This window comes from Crinia signifera, chromosome 2 (genome assembly GCF_055691185.1).
Source record: "Crinia signifera chromosome 2, ASM5569118v1, whole genome shotgun sequence".
Classification (NCBI taxonomy): domain Eukaryota; kingdom Metazoa; phylum Chordata; class Amphibia; order Anura; family Myobatrachidae; genus Crinia; species Crinia signifera.
In genome coordinates this window covers 318,643,120-318,660,642 of record NC_139218.1, presented here as the reverse complement: position 1 = coordinate 318,660,642, position 17,523 = coordinate 318,643,120, and the positions used below count along the sequence as shown (strand labels likewise).

The window sequence follows — 17,523 nt, the reverse complement described above, 5'->3', positions numbered from 1 at the left end:
CTACAGTATATAACAAAGTGCATTTGTGGCAGAAATGAATACAAATAGTTACCCCTTTCACGCCAGCCACCCGGCAATTACCTGGTATTTTTGAGTGCCGGGTCATATTGCGGTGGTGCAGCCCAATTCACACCACCCGCAAATTACCGGGTTAAAGATTTTCAACTCGGGAATTTGCTGGAAAACCTGGGTTTTACTGTAGTGTGAAAGAGTCAACATGGGACTTAAATCCCGGCATTCCGACCCTGGTCAAGAGCAAGATTGCAAATTATAGGACGGTCATTTGTACTGCTGAAAGCACATGTGAAAACTGTGAATAAGAAGCTGGCTAAATAAGAAGCTACTTTCAGCCTGGTCAATGTGGGCTCATATTTTAGTGTAAATTTACTAAGATGGGAGTTCTATGGAAGATGGGATTGCCATGCCTCTCACCCACTGCTCAAGATGTGTGACCTACGCCAGTGTCCTGCTTTCTGTCTAATGGTCTATGTCAAACTGTCAATGGGCAGTAACAGTGAGCTGGAGTCCCGTGATAAGGCATGACTACTCTGTCACATACAGAAGAAAGCTTTTCCGTCTGGAGATTCCAGATAAATTCACAGATGTGAGTAGACTGACAGTAAGCCTTATATACACTAGCCAATGTGCTGTATAAGCTATATTGGCAGTATGGTACTTGTGAAGTTTCACGATGCCACCTTATGCTACGCTGTCAGCGTAGGCCAATGGCAGACTAGCGTAGTCTGCCTAGTGTCCCCACAGCAGAGTAATACTACTTTTGTTATCTACCTCCTCACTTGCACCTGTAATTTAAAATATGTGGGCAGGACCACTCTGCCTTTAAGAACTAGGTTCCTTGAACACCGCCGCAATATCATCAAAGGGTCCTTACTTCACAGTGTTTCTAGGCACTTTGCCGAACACCATGATAACAACCCCAAACAGCTGAAATTAACAGGATTGGAGCATGTGCCACCCACCAAAAGGGGTGGTGACAGGTTTCGTACCCTCTGTAAACAAGAAATATTTTGGACTTTTAAAATGGATTGCCTTTTTCCCAGGGGTCTAAACGAGGCAATGGAACTAAACATTGTCCTGTGATTCCCCTTTTCCCTCTTTTTCTTTCTCTTTTCCCCTTCTCTTTAGTCTATTGATATAGTGTGTGTCACCTATATTTAAATCGATATCAATAAAAATTGTGAGTTATATTATAAAAAGCTTCCCTTCTTGTCATATTGGGGTTTATTCTAGTTCATTCTTTCTGACAAAATCCTTCTTAGATGGACAAAACCATGTGCACTGCAGGGGGGCAGATGTAACATGTGCAGATAGAATTAGATTTGGGTGAGTTATTTTGTTTCTGTGCAGGGAAAATACTGACTACTTTATTTTACACTGCAATATAGATCTCACTTTGAAGAAAAACCCCACCCAAATCTAATTCTCTCTGCACAAGTTACATCTGCCCCACCTGCAGTGCACATGGTTTTGTCCATCTAAGAAGGATTTTGTCAGAAAGAATGAACTAGAATAAACCCCATTGAGACAAAGTACTAGACATATTTTTCTCTGATATGTAAACTTATTGCTTCATAAATGGTTCATTTTTCTGTTTGTATGTGAATTTGATATAGGTTAAAATATACTGTCTCTTTAAGACCTCGTATCACTTACTTTATTTTTGAAGTTTTTGATAATAATAAAAAAGCTAAAAGGCTTAAACACTCTGCACATACCTCACTTCCGATACGGAAGCGGAAGTATCCCAGCTTGGTCTTACTACGGAGCGCACGTGCGTTCCAACCATAAACCAATACAACTATTGCCGAGCCCCGCTTTCACTTCCGGGGTGGAAGCGGAAGTGATTCGACTTGGCCTCTGCTTGGAACGCATATGCGCTCCATTCACGTAGGTGCCTTATTGTTTATATTTATATTTGTAGAAAACTAACTCCCAGCAGATCGCAACTCACCACCCAGCCGCCTCCACTGTGAGGAAGTATGGTGGGACTGGGTTCACTCTGCATAAATACGTGTTCATCTATACATCCCATCCCGATCACGTGACCTATCTCCAGTCATGTGACCGGAGCTGAAAATTAAATTAAATTAAAAATGTTTATATGTATCTATTGCAAATTTCTGGTCTCATATTGATTATTCATATTTATTATTAGGATATATGTCTGCCTCCTTATTTTTATACTCATGTTTTGTATGGTATTTGAATTAGAACCAATTATTGAACCTCACAGGTGTAATGATTCCCTCATAAGTAAGGTATATATACCTGGTCTAGGTTCATAGCCCCCCACACCTTTGATAAAGCTGCAGGATGCAGTGAAACGCGTTAGGTGATTGCCCCCCACCTCTGGACACAACTGTGACACTCTGTCAGATTTGGACACTATCTCCACTCATCATCCTATTTGGATATTCGTTTTCTGGCGGACACCGTGCATGACAAACCACTGGTTAACACCATCCACACCAGTATGGACTGCTACTAAGCACGGAAGCCACATCTTCATCCCATTGCTGGAAATCCAATCTGGGTGAAATCGCTCCAGACAATCTCCGGTGATCTGAGATATCTACATCAGTCTCTCACCTCAATAATAAAAGGTCTGGTTTTACGCCTCCAGCGGCATCCAATATAACCGCAAACATCGAGAGGACCCCCAGTACTATCCACATCTAAAGGATCCACAACTCAATGTTGGTAACGTGCACTTACCTGTTATTTCTCCAAAAGTGTCGACACAGTATATTCTTTTGTGTCCATTGAGGCGGGACTTTTATTATTATTATTTTGTATTTTTTCATTCATTCCAGTTTACTTTTATCCCCCCCCCCCTTCATCCATTATACCATTATGATATTGTTTTTATTTGTTTATTGTATTTACATGTAATTTTAAAGAAACAGTAAAATTGTTATACCTTTTCAATTTTTGGTATTATTTCATTGATCTGAGCGCTGCTTGACTCACCTAGTGTGAGTCTCTCCGTTTTTCTTTGTGTCCCCACAGCAGCCCTGCGTAGTCAGCGTAGTGTCCCCATCAGGCAGTGCAGTCACTGTACTCTCTCCGCGAGCTGGAGCTCTGTCCCCAGCATCCCTGGCAAGCCTAGTGAGCGCCTCTCACACAGTGCCGATAACCACCAGATCCCCTGCGCTGGTGGACACCGGCGGAGAGGCGATCATGCAGGTGCCGACGGAGAGGCGCTCCATCTGCCTGAGATGCACAAGCGTCTCATACGCTTGTGCGTCTCAGTAATTCTTGTGGCAGGGTACGGCAGCCCTGCGTGCGTCTCGTGCAGATGCATTTGCCAGTGCTCCATGTTACATACTGGCAAATGCCTGCATTTCAAACTCCCACTATCCACTCCAGCCCGAAGCGTGGCGAACGCAGAGAGCCCCTTGTGGGTACACGTCCTCCCGACCTGTTCATACCCCCATGTTGGCGTGGAGTTGATTTGATAAAGTGTGGCGAGCGCAGCAAGCCACTGAGCCCGAAGCGTGACGAGAGCAGCGAGCCTGACGTGGGGATGTGGAAAACAAGCCCAAGGGGACGCGGAATACACGTCAAGTAATCCATATGCGCTTGCCACGCTTCGGGCTCATTTTACGCATGCTCAGTGGCTCGCCACACTTTATAAAATCAACTGTACGCCGACGTGGATAGTGGGGGTATGAACAGGTCGGAAGGACGCGTACCACGCTTCGGACTGGCGTGGATAGTGGAGGTGTTTCAGGAACACATTCATACCTGTCATGTCAGGCAGGTTAAAAATGGTCAATGGTTCCCACCCAATGTAATAAGCAATGACACAACGCTGACTGACTACGCTAACTGCGTAAGCTCCGCACACAATGTAATAAGCGGTCACACAACGCTGACTGACTACCCTAACTGCACAACACTGACTGACTATGCTAACTAAGTAAGATCCGGTTAGCCGCGAACGTACTGACTACGCTGACAGGGACGCTGACTACGATCAGCTGCTGGCTGTGGGACCACGACGCTGATGCTGACAGGGACGCTGGCTACAATGGCTTTGGGAACATGACGCTGATGCTGACAGGGACCAGGGCCGTTTCTAGAGGCGGACAAGCCGTGCAGCCGCCCGGGGCGCCGCACGGCTTGTCCGCCTCTGTTGAGCAGCCAGGGCGCCCGCCAGCTCCCCCCACGCCGCTGTCCCCCCCCCCCCCCGCCCGCCCCGTCAACCGCCCCAGCAAGATGATCTCTTGGACTTGGAGGGGAGAGGAGCGCATACGTCTCTCCTTCCCCTCGCTGTGTCACTGGGCTGTTAGCCAATCAGCTCGTGGGCCGGCAGCCAATAAGGAGCCAGCCCGCGAGATATGATTGGCTGACAGCCCAGTCACAGTGAAGGGGAAGGAGAGACCCGCTATGCGCTCCCCTCTCCTCCCCTGGGAAACAGCAGCAGCGGCGGCAGCGGGACTCGGAGATCCGGACTCTGCTCTCCCCAGCAGCAGCAACGGTGAGTTGTGCTGCTGCTGGGATATTATCCTCTGGCACTGTGGGGGCATATAGGTCTGGCACTGAGGGGGACAGATGTGTGGCACTGTGGGGGCATATTTGGCACTGTGGGGGCATATATGTGGTACTGTGGGGGCATATATGTGGTACTGTGGGGGCATATATGTGGCACTGTGGGGGCATATTTGGCATTGTGGGGGCATATATGTGGCACTGTGGGCGCATATATGTGGCACTGTGGAGCATATTTGGCACTGTGGGGGCATATGTGTGGCACTATGGGGGCATATATGTGGCACCGTGGGGGGCATATTTGGCACTGTGGGGGCATATGTGTGGCACTGTGGGGGCATATCTGGCACTGTGGGTGCATATCTGGCACTGTGGGGGCATATCTGTGGCACTGTGGGGGCATAGCTGTCACTGTGGGGGCATATATGTGTGGCACTGTGGGGACATATGTGTGGCACTGTGGGGGCATATCTGCCACTGTGGGGGCATATATGTATGGCACTGTGGGGGCATATTAGTAAACGGCATCAGTTGTGTGGCAGCGGCGCGTTGGGCATAATGTGTAATAGGCATTACGTTGTGGGGAGTATTGTGTACTTGCCATCATGGTGTGCGGCGTAATATGTAATTGTCATCACAGTGTGCGACATAATGTGTAATTGTCATCACAGCGTGCGGCATAATGTGTAATTGGCATCACGGATAAAAAAGTGTATAATGATTTAAGTAGCCTGTCATTGTGTGGCCTTGATCTGTGAGGCTTACTAGGTCACTGTGTGGGGCTTTATATTTTTATGTCACTGTGTGGCCTTCAGCCCGCCAACTTAAGTGCGGGAGGACAATGACAATTCCTGCGGTAACCAATGTCTGGACATGCAGGTTGCAAAAGTGAGATGTAAGGTAATTGTTTTGCTGCTAAACCACGCTCTTATTTTAAGCCACACCCCCTTTTAAAATAAACCACGCCCCCTATTTCGGCGCGCGCAATTTCTTGTATTTCATGTTATGTATTTGGGGGGGGGGGGGGTGCATTTTTATTTCTTTGCCCTGGGAGCTAAATTGTCTAGAAACGGCCCTGACAGGGACGCTACGCTGATTACGTAAGTGGCACCGTGAAACTACACAAGTCCCCGCAGTATTTTCCCCTGAACTCCTGGGCAAAGGATATTGAGTGTACACACTGAGTAATATCGGTAAATTATATCATTCAGTGACGTCACTGGGACCCCCTGAACATGGCTACATTTGGATATATAGCCAAATTGACCTGCATGTTCAACAGACTGGGGAGTCGGAAGGGGGTCAGGAGTACACATCATTAACGATATAGAGTGTACACATTAGACAAAAATTTTAAAGATAACGTTCATGATATCACCCAGCCCAAAGACCAAAGCGCACTGCCACAGCCCCATCCATTGTCTGTGCATGTATATCCCCTGCCGTTGCTTGTTACCTACTGGCATTGCCAAGTGTGTCTCTGAATACGTCAGGTTACAAACACCCAAATGCCAACTTCCTATCAGTCAAATTGTGAGGGGACAGTGATTAGATCCTTTTTTCCTCCACTAGTTTGGATCTCGTAGGTCCATACCCATGCACATCATAATCTAACTGATTGTAAATTCGTCCATCAGTGATCAACTGAATCAGGCCCTTTTGTGTGTGATAGAAACACACATATGGTAATAAATAAAACAATAGGTAATCGATGTCCCAGAGACACACTGGATCTCTTCCGCACTGACATACAGGGTGACAGCTGCTCTATGCATTCTCTGCAGACATGGGTGTGTGCGTGCGGCTGGTGCGGTGTAGGGCGGGTCCCGCGTCTGTCTCTCCGGCTCCTTGTTGTCTGGTCTGCTTCCTGAGGGAGGGTGCCGCAGTGCCACTGCCTCCGCAGCCTATTCGGTCACCCTGACCAGCCCAGCCGGGCATCTAGTGGTCAAGGTGTCGGTGCGCAGCGCTGCCGGTGTGGGTTGACTGAGACTCATGTAAAGGAGCCGCCTTGTATCGCCCAACCGCCTTCTTATAGTTCTATAGGGAATTATTACATTATTTTATTGGGCTCCCTCAGTCAGTGTGCGTGGAATCACTGCAGCCCTGTCCCTGTATGCGGCGGGCTAGTACTGTCGCTGGCAGCGTACACTGTGTACTCGATGCTGTGCAGCAGCGGCCCCTGGTGTGATAGGGACGATGCTGTAAGCTCGTTCCAAGCTGTCAGTCGGGACTGCAGAGGGCAGCAGGCCGCCATGATGGCAGCAGCTGAGCAGCCAGAGAGCGTGTGTGAGGCGGCCGCGGCGGCACAATCCGCCCCCACCTCCTCCCGGAGCCGCACTGCACCCGCCGCCCACTCCGCGCACTGCACATAGCTCATTAGCATAAGCATGCTGACGTCGCTGCCGTAGCGATATATAAACCGGGCCCCCGCTCTCCCGTCCCATTCGGTTACTTACATCCGCTCGTAGCTGTTGGATAAAGTAACGTTTATTTAATTTTTTATTTAACATTTTTACTCTTCGCTGACTCCTCATCTGTAACTATGGTAAGTGGAGGATGTCTGCAGCGGTAATGACCCCACACAGCGTCATAATACCCTGCTGCCGTCATATCTGCTGTCAGATTGGGATTGTTTCTCGGGGGAGGGTGGGGAGCTTCAGCTTGTCTCCGTTGCTCCTTCTAGGTAATGTGGAACATCCTCTGTTACCTTCCCGTGGATGGATGGCGGATGCATCACAATAACCTGTCTCCCGCGTTGCTGCGGGCAAGGCTAGTGGGGTAGGTGCTGCGCCGTCTCCCGGCGTGCAGTAGATCCGGTGTGGCCCCGGGCAGATGGAGCAGTCGATAGGCGGCTGGTGCTGAGGTCTCCTGTGTGCTGACCGGTGGCCATTCATTCCCTATAGAGCAGGCTGAGGCAGAGGCTGGTGGTAGGTGGGGGCTGCAGGCTCCCAATCACTGCTCCCTGCAGCATCTGCACCACCTCTGTCACGTCTCATCTGTAGTCTGGGAGCTCTCCAGCTGCTGTACTAAAAGTCCCAGCATAGTATAATGCTGGTTCTCACTATGCCGTCTCCATTTATCAGATACACTGATTGAGTCTGGTGTAAACCATGTAATTACCTTGTAAGATTTTTAATTGTGTTTAATAGTAGTAATGTTGGCTGCCTGTAGTTTCTACAGTGTGTATTCCGTTTGGGCAAAGCGACCAGACATGTGCTGTGATCAGCCTGGGTGCAGTAATGTCATGGCAGGGGGCCAGAATGCAGTCATGGACCAGTTATTTAACCCTTTGAGTGCCAAGTGAATTTGTCAAAATCGGTGTGAAAATTGCCAATAAAACATTTATATTCATCATAATGACCTGTAATGTTACCTTATATAGGAAATATAATCTTTTTTTTAACACATTTTTTTAAATTTGCATTTATGAAACAAATGTGTGCGACGTTGGCATTTTTAGGGGATATTTTGAACTTCTCTCAGAGATGTTGGCACTCAAAGGATTAATACCTCAAATATATGCAGCGCTGCATCCTTTCTGATTACACTATAATAAACTAGCCTGGTGCTGTAGTGTGAGCTGCAGAGCTCTAGGGTACCAACACAACCTTACTATGTTGTACAGGTTCTTCTGAGGCCACTCCTAGATATGTATACTGCAGCCATATTGCTCATCTGCCATAATGCACCAAGAACCTGCTGACTGTAGCATGTACATAAACTCCCCTATAGGGTGCCTACAGGCATTAGTAGAGTATTATAAATGATGAAACAACAGCTGTTGGCACGGGCGATCCAGGGTTGTAAACTGAGCACTTGCAAAGAAATGGATCAATCTGGAAGGATAATCCTGATTCACTTGAAAGCCTCATGTAAATGTTCCACTTTCATGCGTCTGAAGTGTGGGGGTGGAAACAGCTTGCAGACTTCTTTCTCCGTGCAAACGTGGAAGTCATGTCAGCTGACTGCTGTGGGTGTGATGCATTGTCTGTCACTGGTGGTGGTGACATTACATCTTGAATAATGCACCTTATTCTATCTGCCTTTTATTTTGACCAAGATGTTATTAAAGCTTTCTAAGGCCTATAGAAATAAAATAAATATGTACTTCTAATATGAATCCATTTTGCATAAGGCATAACTGAGGGGTGAACATTTCTATGTAGCGCAGATGTGGGAAAATACTTATGACATCTAAGTTGTTTTAAGCAGCTGACCACCTCCATATAACCACTTCTCATAGTGATTTTTGCATATTGGTTATAAACTGCAGACTTGTTAAATTTGTCTTAATAAAATAAGTGAACATTGACCTATACCTCTGTATTATCAATGTGCTTTTATTTTTCCAGCGTGAGTGTATCTCTATACATGTTGGTCAGGCTGGTGTGCAGATTGGCAATGCCTGCTGGGAGCTGTACTGCCTGGAGCATGGCATCCAGCCTGATGGGCAGATGCCCAGTGACAAGACCATTGGAGGAGGGGATGATTCCTTTAACACCTTCTTCAGCGAGACTGGAGCTGGCAAACATGTCCCCAGAGCTGTGTTTGTGGACCTGGAGCCTACAGTCATTGGTGAGGCTTTGTCATTTGTTGTGGGGGTGACATTTATAGACCTACAATTGCATGTTCATTGTTCTCTTTTTATTCGACTCCGCAGATGAGGTCCGCACTGGAACATATCGTCAGCTATTCCATCCAGAGCAGCTAATTACAGGAAAGGAAGATGCTGCCAATAATTATGCCCGTGGGCATTATACGATCGGCAAGGAAATTATTGACTTGGTTCTGGACAGGATCCGCAAACTGGTAATCTCGTTAATGCATACGGTTGTTGTCACTATCCTATTTGCAATTTAATGGGATAAGAGATGATCTGATCTTACGTTAGTATTTATTTTAATTGGTTTGTAGAAGAGTAACAGTTGATAATGCAATTTCCTTATGTATGATCGTAATAAAATCGGAATATTAATTTATGGGAAATAACAATGCATGTTCTTATTGGCAGGAATGGGGATGGTTAGAGAAAAAAATGTATATAAAGAGATGCACTCCATTAATTGTTCTGTATATGACTTCCTGCACTTTGCAATAAATACACATGATGGCGCTCATACCCCCAATAGGTCTTTTGTGGGATTTGCTAAATTCTGTTCTAATTGTATGTACTACAATTTTTTAATACTGTAAATACCGTGTTTTCTGTCCAAAACTCTCACAGCAGCTTATGCTGGTTTACATACTGTTCCATTTGCCAGAAAATGATGGATATTTTATAACTCAGATTTACTGAGTTACAGTAATTTTATCTCCTCTGTAATATGATTATGCCATGGCGCAACCTTGCATCTTCTAGCTAGCGTCTACTCCCAACTCTAATTGAATCACCTTGTTTGGCTTCAAAGCTGACAGCATGGCTCAGGGGAATTAGGTCATTGTTTCCATGTGACATCATACCCATTTTGTCACAAAAATCCAACTTTGTAAAAGGGGCTATTTTTTAGAAGTGCTGTCATTCAGCTGAAAATGTAAGGTGACTCCGCATGCTAATTTCAGTGCCGCTTAAATTATTAGCTGAAACGAGATACATTAGGTCGACTACTGAGGTCGACATGCCTTAGAAAGACACCGGAACTAGGTCGGGACAAGCATTAGGTACACAATGGGAAGGTCAGTAGTCCAAAAAAGCCTATTTCGGGTGTCGACCTTCAGTGGTGGACCCAATGCATGTCAACCCAATGACCCATACCCTGACAAGAAGCATATCCTCAATATAGGTCAAGATGCTTGTCTGAAAGCAACCTTTTATGCTTAAGTGATATATTTAACAATGGTTTATATCCTTCTCACCATCACAGGCTGACCAATGCACAGGTCTTCAGGGTTTCCTGGTCTTCCACAGCTTTGGCGGCGGTACTGGCTCCGGTTTCACTTCCCTGCTGATGGAACGTCTCTCTGTTGATTATGGAAAGAAGTCAAAGCTGGAATTCTCCATCTATCCAGCTCCTCAGGTGTCCACTGCTGTTGTTGAGCCTTACAACTCCATCCTTACCACTCACACCACCCTAGAGCACTCTGACTGCGCCTTCATGGTGGACAATGAGGCTATCTATGACATCTGCCGTAGAAATCTAGATATTGAGCGCCCCACCTACACTAACCTGAATCGCCTTATCAGCCAGATAGTGTCCTCTATAACTGCTTCCCTCAGATTTGATGGTGCCCTGAATGTAGATCTAACAGAGTTCCAGACCAACTTGGTGCCCTATCCTCGTATTCATTTCCCTCTTGCCACCTATGCCCCAGTTATCTCAGCAGAGAAGGCCTACCATGAACAGCTTTCTGTGGCTGAGATCACTAATGCTTGCTTTGAGCCAGCTAACCAGATGGTGAAATGTGATCCACGCCACGGTAAATACATGGCTTGCTGCCTGTTGTACCGTGGTGATGTGGTGCCAAAAGATGTCAATGCAGCTATTGCCACAATCAAGACCAAGCGTAGTATCCAGTTTGTGGACTGGTGTCCTACTGGTTTTAAGGTTGGTATTAACTATCAGCCACCAACTGTGGTTCCAGGTGGGGATCTGGCCAAGGTACAACGTGCAGTATGCATGCTGAGCAACACCACTGCTATTGCAGAGGCCTGGGCTCGTCTGGACCATAAGTTTGACCTTATGTACGCCAAGCGTGCCTTTGTGCACTGGTATGTGGGTGAGGGTATGGAAGAGGGAGAGTTCTCTGAGGCCCGTGAGGACATGGCTGCCCTGGAGAAGGATTATGAGGAGGTCGGTGTAGATTCTGTGGAAGGGGAAGGTGAGGAGGAAGGCGAAGAGTATTAAAACAGATCTTGCTACTTTACTGGCATGTCTTTTAACCATCAAATTTCATCTAAACACATGCTTTTATAATTTTTTAATTGTATTGCCCAATCTTCAAATTGTTGTGAAGTTTGACAATCTGTTTTTTAGTTAACTGTTAAAATATACAGTTATGTTACTGTTCCATCAATGTATTTGTATCAGATCTGGAATAAAATATAAAAAAAGAGAAGTGGTCACTTAAATGTATATTACTAATGAATCTACTTTTAAATTCTGGCTAGCTAAATAAGCATAAGACTAATGTGTGTATCTTTTATAACATATACTTTTTATATCCGGTGTAAGAAACTACCAATCTTAGCATGCCCTGCCACAGTTGTAGCATGCCCTTACAGCAAAACTGTGGCAGGGCCTGCAGGTATGAGTTGTTTCATAGCAGCTGGAGTGACGCAGGTTTCCCTGGTATATCTCATTGTTGATAAAAAACTACCTTGGCATGTCCAATTTGGTATTGGCTGCAAAGTGGAGTATCGAGGATTAGTGCAGGGCTACCGCCTCCCTCCTCTACAGAACAACAACTTGCTGGATTTTTATACTGAAGTGCTATTCATATTATGTGATGGCATACTGCAGCACAGTATTGTACACTTATTAATATGCACTGCAGAGTGTCAGCATTCCTGTAAATGTATAATTACTATAAAATATATCATCTATGCCAACCGACAGTACTGAGGGTGAGAAGTTGGTGACTGTTATATAACTGAGTGACAAATAACAGAGCAGTCTATGACCCAGGACAGCAGATAAAACTAGAGCCACTGGAGTCAAGAATGGTTTAAGGCCATGCCCATGTAAGGTAGATTACAGTAGAACGCACAATTGACTAATGTATTCAGACAGTACATGGGAATAAAGACCACAGTTCTCTCTATACAACTGAATGACAGTAGCAATAACAGGCAGGCAGCCAGTGTTCGGGGACTGAAGATAGACTGGATACAATTGGCAGATGCACAATGGCTAGTGTTCTGTGAGAACAAGAGGGTCTCCTAGGTTCCAGTCACGTAGCCTACATAACTGGGTCAGCCAGACAGTATTTTGGAGAATCAGGTTTCTAGTACTATCATTCTGGTACAGAACAGCCAGGAGCCATGCTCTCTTACATTGTAGCTGATGGTACATAATGACGGGATTCATAACATTGTTACATGTTCTACAGACCACTGAGATACACCTGATCCTAGTTCTATCAGCTCTTTTTGAGTGTGTATGTGTGGCTGTGGGTTACTCAGATGACTGATACAGAGGGGTAGATGTATGAAGCAGTGATAAGGGAGGAGAAGGGAGCCAGAGGAGAAGTGGCCCATGGCAACCAATCAGCTGCTCTGTATAATTTTATATTATAAATATGGAGCGTAAGATTTCACACTGGACTATTGCCAAGTAGAGTATTTTACACTCAGAAGGATATTTAATTGGCAAAGGGTACTCCAATTCACAAATTTAATGGGCTAATAAGTAGCTATGTTAAGAGGGTTGGAGGTACTCCCCTAAGTCAGAGAAAACATGAGTACACAGAGAAAAAGAAGACTTGTGTTGGAGGCACAATATATGAGAAAGAATGTATTTAGTTTAAAACGTAACTTTTCATAAATAATCTTAGAAAATGATCCTATATTACCCATTAAGTTATTAACTGAACTTGGGTGTAGGAAAAAAGGACAAATATTGGTAAGGTGTTTAAACACTTATAATAAACACAAAACAGAACAAAACTAATCGTGTGTACACATGGGTCGATATGGCTTCCGATGTTGCCGATATAGTGAACATCGGAAGCCATATCACATGCAGAAAGCATGCTTTTTTAGGGCTTGCGAGCCCGATGCACGCTCCCGTGTGAGTGAAAGTCGGCAGTGAAATAGAGAGAGCAGCCAAGACTATATAGTGCAGATCTGCACTATATAGTCTAAATTCTCCCTCTGCATGCCGTGCGATGCGAGTCCCGATACCATCTGCCGTGTGTACACACCTTCACATATATTTTATGCACACTGACAATATTTTCCTAATGAGGTAATTAGCTGTGGTAATTAAAGGAAATTGATCCTGGTTTAGTTTAGCTCAATCTCAGTATTGTATATGAACTGTTGTAACAATTCCCTCAGAATACAAAGTATCCTTAGTGACAGATGGATACTGTTGCAAAAAGTAGAGAGCTCTAATCAAGATTCTCCTCGAATTTCTACTTTTCTCTCTATCATGAACCAGCGGAAGTGAACAAGCCCACTACGGTCAAAACGCATTTTCCATCCACCCCACACTTTCAACTGACAGGAGGAAGGTAGCTCAATTCGGAGCCAGCGTCTGCCTGATACCACCGCATGAACTTGGAGCGGTTAAAGGTTTAACGGGCAGACTGAGCGTCTTGACGGTCCCCACAATTAACGGGTCCCCGCTGCCAGACAGGGAGCATATACCTAAGTGTGCATGCTCATTTGCTGAGCGCATACTAGAACTAGACTCAGTGGCTGCACAGTAAGTGGCAGATATATTTACAGCACTGCTGCTGTATCAGCGTAGGGACAGTGGGGGTTATTTTAGTTCACTCTTTCTGACAAAATCCTTCTTAAGCCCTGCACACACGCTAAAGCTGTGTACACACGGGGGGCGATAGGGACTGAAATCGCTGGGAATATGGTCGCTGGCGACCATATTGCCAGTGATGGGAGTGTGCCCAGGCGATAAATCGCCGGGTGCGCGCTCCCGTTTTCAGCCCCATTCTAATCGCTGGTCGCAGAGCTGATTACCTCTGCGGCACCGCCCGGCAGAGGTTCCCTTTCATCAGCGACCTACTCTGGTCGCTGATGAAAAGGAGAAACTGAGCAATATATTGCTCAGCCATATATTGCTAGCAAAATATGGCTGAGCAATATATCTCCCCCGTCTGTATGGGGCTTTAGATTTGCTTTCGATTTGATGTTAAATTCGATTTTCTATTAGATCCGCCATTAGATCATCCCATTCGATTTGGCATTAGATCTGTACTTTTGCATTCGATTTCGATTTCACAATGTAGGCAAAATGTACTCATTCGATTTACTGGATCGAATTCGAGATTTCCTTGGCTGCACAGTAGATTTTTTTATTCAATTTTGAGAAAATGGGAGCACGCATCAAATCGAATGCAGATCGAAAGTGTCCTAAAAACCATTCGATGTGGATTCGATTTTGCTTCTATAAGCAAAATCGAATCGAAAATGGAAAAATCTAAGCATGTGTACAAAGCTTTAGATGGACAAAACCATGTGCACTGCAGGTGGGGCAGATGTTACTTGTGCAGAGAGAGTTAGATTTGGGTGGGGTTATACTTCAAAGTAAGATCTATATTGCCTTGTAAAAATAAAGCAGTCCATATTTACCCTGCACAGAAACAAAATAACTCACCCAAATCTAATGCCCCTTTCCCACTGCAGCTCTTAAACGGTAAATTGCTGTTTTTCCCCCACTAGTTACCGTTTAAGGCTGCAGTGGGAAAGCGCCAGAGTTAATTTACCGGTTAAAGTTAACCGGTATTTCAACCCGTTTAAAAAGCAGAGTCCTACACGTTTAAATACCGTTTTTTAGGCAGTGGGAATGCCTCTTAAACGGTATTTAAAATCCCACACTACTTCCCCCTCCCCTGGTACCTGTCCTGGTACCAGGGGAGGAGGTGGGAGCAAGGTACCAGGGTGGGAGGGGGTACGGGGGGGGGGGGGGTGAGCGAGGGTACCAGTTGGCAGGTAGGGGGGGAGGGGGGGCAGGACAGGTAGCAGGGGACACAAGGGGATTAAACGTTTCACTGTGATGTGAATGGTACTTAAACGGTATTAAAAATGGTAATCTACTGCAATGTGAAAGCTAATACCGTTTTAAATACCGTTTAACAATACCGGTTCTTTAAATGGCTTGGCAGTGGGAAAGCAGCATAATTCTCTCTGCACATGTTACATCTGCCCCACCTGCAGTGCACATGGTTTTGTCCATCTAAGAAGGAATTTGCCTCTAAGAGTGAACTAGAATAAGGGCCAGTGACCGGCGGCTAATATCAGCAGGAAATAGTGCAGCCTTCTGCACCTTTATTGGCTCCTCCATACACCCAGAACCTAATGATCGGACTTTACAAGGATCACACAGCAAGCCAAGTTTCTCTACTCTGACCACGGCAACCTAAAAAGAAGGCAACCTAAAGGTATTTCTGAACTTCTCTCACTCGCGGGACCGGTAAGTTATGTCCTGCAATGCTTGAGAGTATCAGGGTATATCCTACATGTTAAACGCTGAGCAGTAGAAAGTTCACACTTTATCTGATTTCAGATCAATAGGTGCCCACTCATGTCTCTCATCCCTCATCCGCTTAACAATGATGAGAGGAAAGTAGAACTTGAAAGGGAACAAACACCTCAGAGATCTCTCTCTTTACCTCACTTTCTTTTCAATTCAGAAAGGTTTAATGTGACTATCTAATTGATTGGTAATTAAGCTAATTGCTGTACTATATTAAACAGCAGGTTGATTATTTCTCATGGATCTTGATAGCCTTGATTGTTGTTCTTTTGCCTGATCATATTATGTATTAAATTCCTTGAGAAGCCGCAAAAATATAATTTTGTTTAGGGGTTAAACGAGCCTATTGTATATAGTAACTGTTTATTACATACACAAACTGTCTCAATTTAGACTAATGGCCATTGGTACTGCAATATTTTAATAATATCAGTATTACTGTCTAGACAAAAGCGAGCACCAGAAGGGGCCTTCTCTCTCTTCCGAGCGAAAGCATCTCCCTTAAACTCTCATCTCTCTATCCTCTGGTTCATGTAGAGAGAAAAGTAGAATTTTTTTTTTGGAATCTTGCTTAGAGCTCTCTACTTTTTGCAACAGTATCCATCTCTGTTCCTACGGATACTTTGTATTCTGAGGGAATTGTTACAACAGTTCATATACAATACTGAGATTGAGCTAAACTAAACCAGGATCAATTTCCTTTAATTACCACAGCTAATTACCTCATTAAGAAAATATTGTCAGTGTGCATAAAATAGATGTTAGTTTTGTTCTGTTTTGTGTTTATTATAAATGTTTAAACACCTTACCAATATTTGTCCTTTTTTCCTACACCCAAGTTCAGTTATGCTGCTTTCAGACTGCATAACTGGCTTTGACCCTGTACTTGAAACCGTTTCCAAAACGGGTCTGCCAGGTAAAACCCCTTTCACACCGCATCTCTTAACAGTATATTACCGGTTAAATGCCAGTTTTTTTTTTTACATAATCCCGTTTAGGTGTACCTGGCAGACCCGTTTTTGGAAACGTTTTCAAATACAGGGTCAAAGCCAGTTATGCGGTTTAATAGATGAGCAAAAGCAACCACTGCCGGGTGTTGTAGTTCCAGGACTGCCAGAGATACGATAGCACCCGCACGTTGGCGCTTGCCTAGGAACTACGACTCCCAGCATGCAACGCACCGTAGGAGCTTCCCAGCTGCAAGCCACTGGACAGGAATTACTTGTGCTGCGAGGGATTTTTGCAGGGGTCAGTACAATTCCTATTGTATAGCCCCCCAGGAGCAGGTCCCCTGTGTCGCTCTCCAGCAGCTCCCTGAGCTGGTCCCCTATTTTGCTCTCCAGTAATAGTGATCGTGCTTGCGGGCAGGGGGTCCCTGCAGCGTATGTTAGATTAGTGGCTGGGCAGTAGTTCCCATCCGCTGCAGGGACCCCACCACTGATCTAACATACGCTGCAGGGACCCCCTGCTCGCAAGCATGATGATTCCCTTCCCTGCGCTGCCCAGGTGGGGGGGGGGGGGGTGTGTTTGAAATACCTTTTGGGTTGGAGGGGGGGGGGGACCGTGCATATCTAATGACAGCAGTGAATATTTCATTAAATATTCACTGCACTGGGACCGCTCATTAGATATGCACAGAGCGGACCACTATTGGCTGGGTCCTAAATACCGTTTCAGGCCCATTCAGACCACAAAAAAAAGGGTCTGAAACGGGTAGGACCCTGCTTTTTTACCGTTTCCAAAAAAACGTTTTTTTTGGAAACGGTAAAATCACTCTGGACCTTTCAGACAGCACAGATTAGCGTTTTAAAACGGTTAAAAATCGGCAAAATTTTAGTGCGGTCTGAAAGGGGCA

At 45.3% G+C, this 17,523-nt stretch overlaps 1 protein-coding gene across 1 annotated transcript; it reads left to right on the top strand.

Annotated features, from left to right (window-relative positions):
- Positions 1 to 6,901: 6,901 nt before the first annotated feature.
- On the top strand, positions 6,902 to 11,568 carry LOC146057630 (tubulin alpha-1B chain). The gene is made up of 4 exons (XM_083169095.1): positions 6,902 to 7,060; positions 8,868 to 9,090; positions 9,176 to 9,324; positions 10,377 to 11,568. Exons 1-4 carry the CDS (start codon positions 7,058 to 7,060, stop codon positions 11,355 to 11,357), a joined length of 1,356 nt encoding a protein of 451 aa, XP_083025221.1. The 5' UTR covers positions 6,902 to 7,057; the 3' UTR covers positions 11,358 to 11,568.
- The last annotated feature ends 5,955 nt before the right edge of the window (positions 11,569 to 17,523 follow it).

What these genes read in the sequence shown, in the direction of transcription:
- LOC146057630 (XM_083169095.1), top strand. An exon ending in CCTGGAGCCTACAGTCATTG is followed by an intron (nt 9,091 to 9,175) that starts GTGAGGCTTTGT and finishes TCGACTCCGCAG; the next exon opens with ATGAGGTCCGCACTGGAACA. An exon ending in TGGACAGGATCCGCAAACTG is followed by an intron (nt 9,325 to 10,376) that starts GTAATCTCGTTA and finishes TCACCATCACAG; the next exon opens with GCTGACCAATGCACAGGTCT.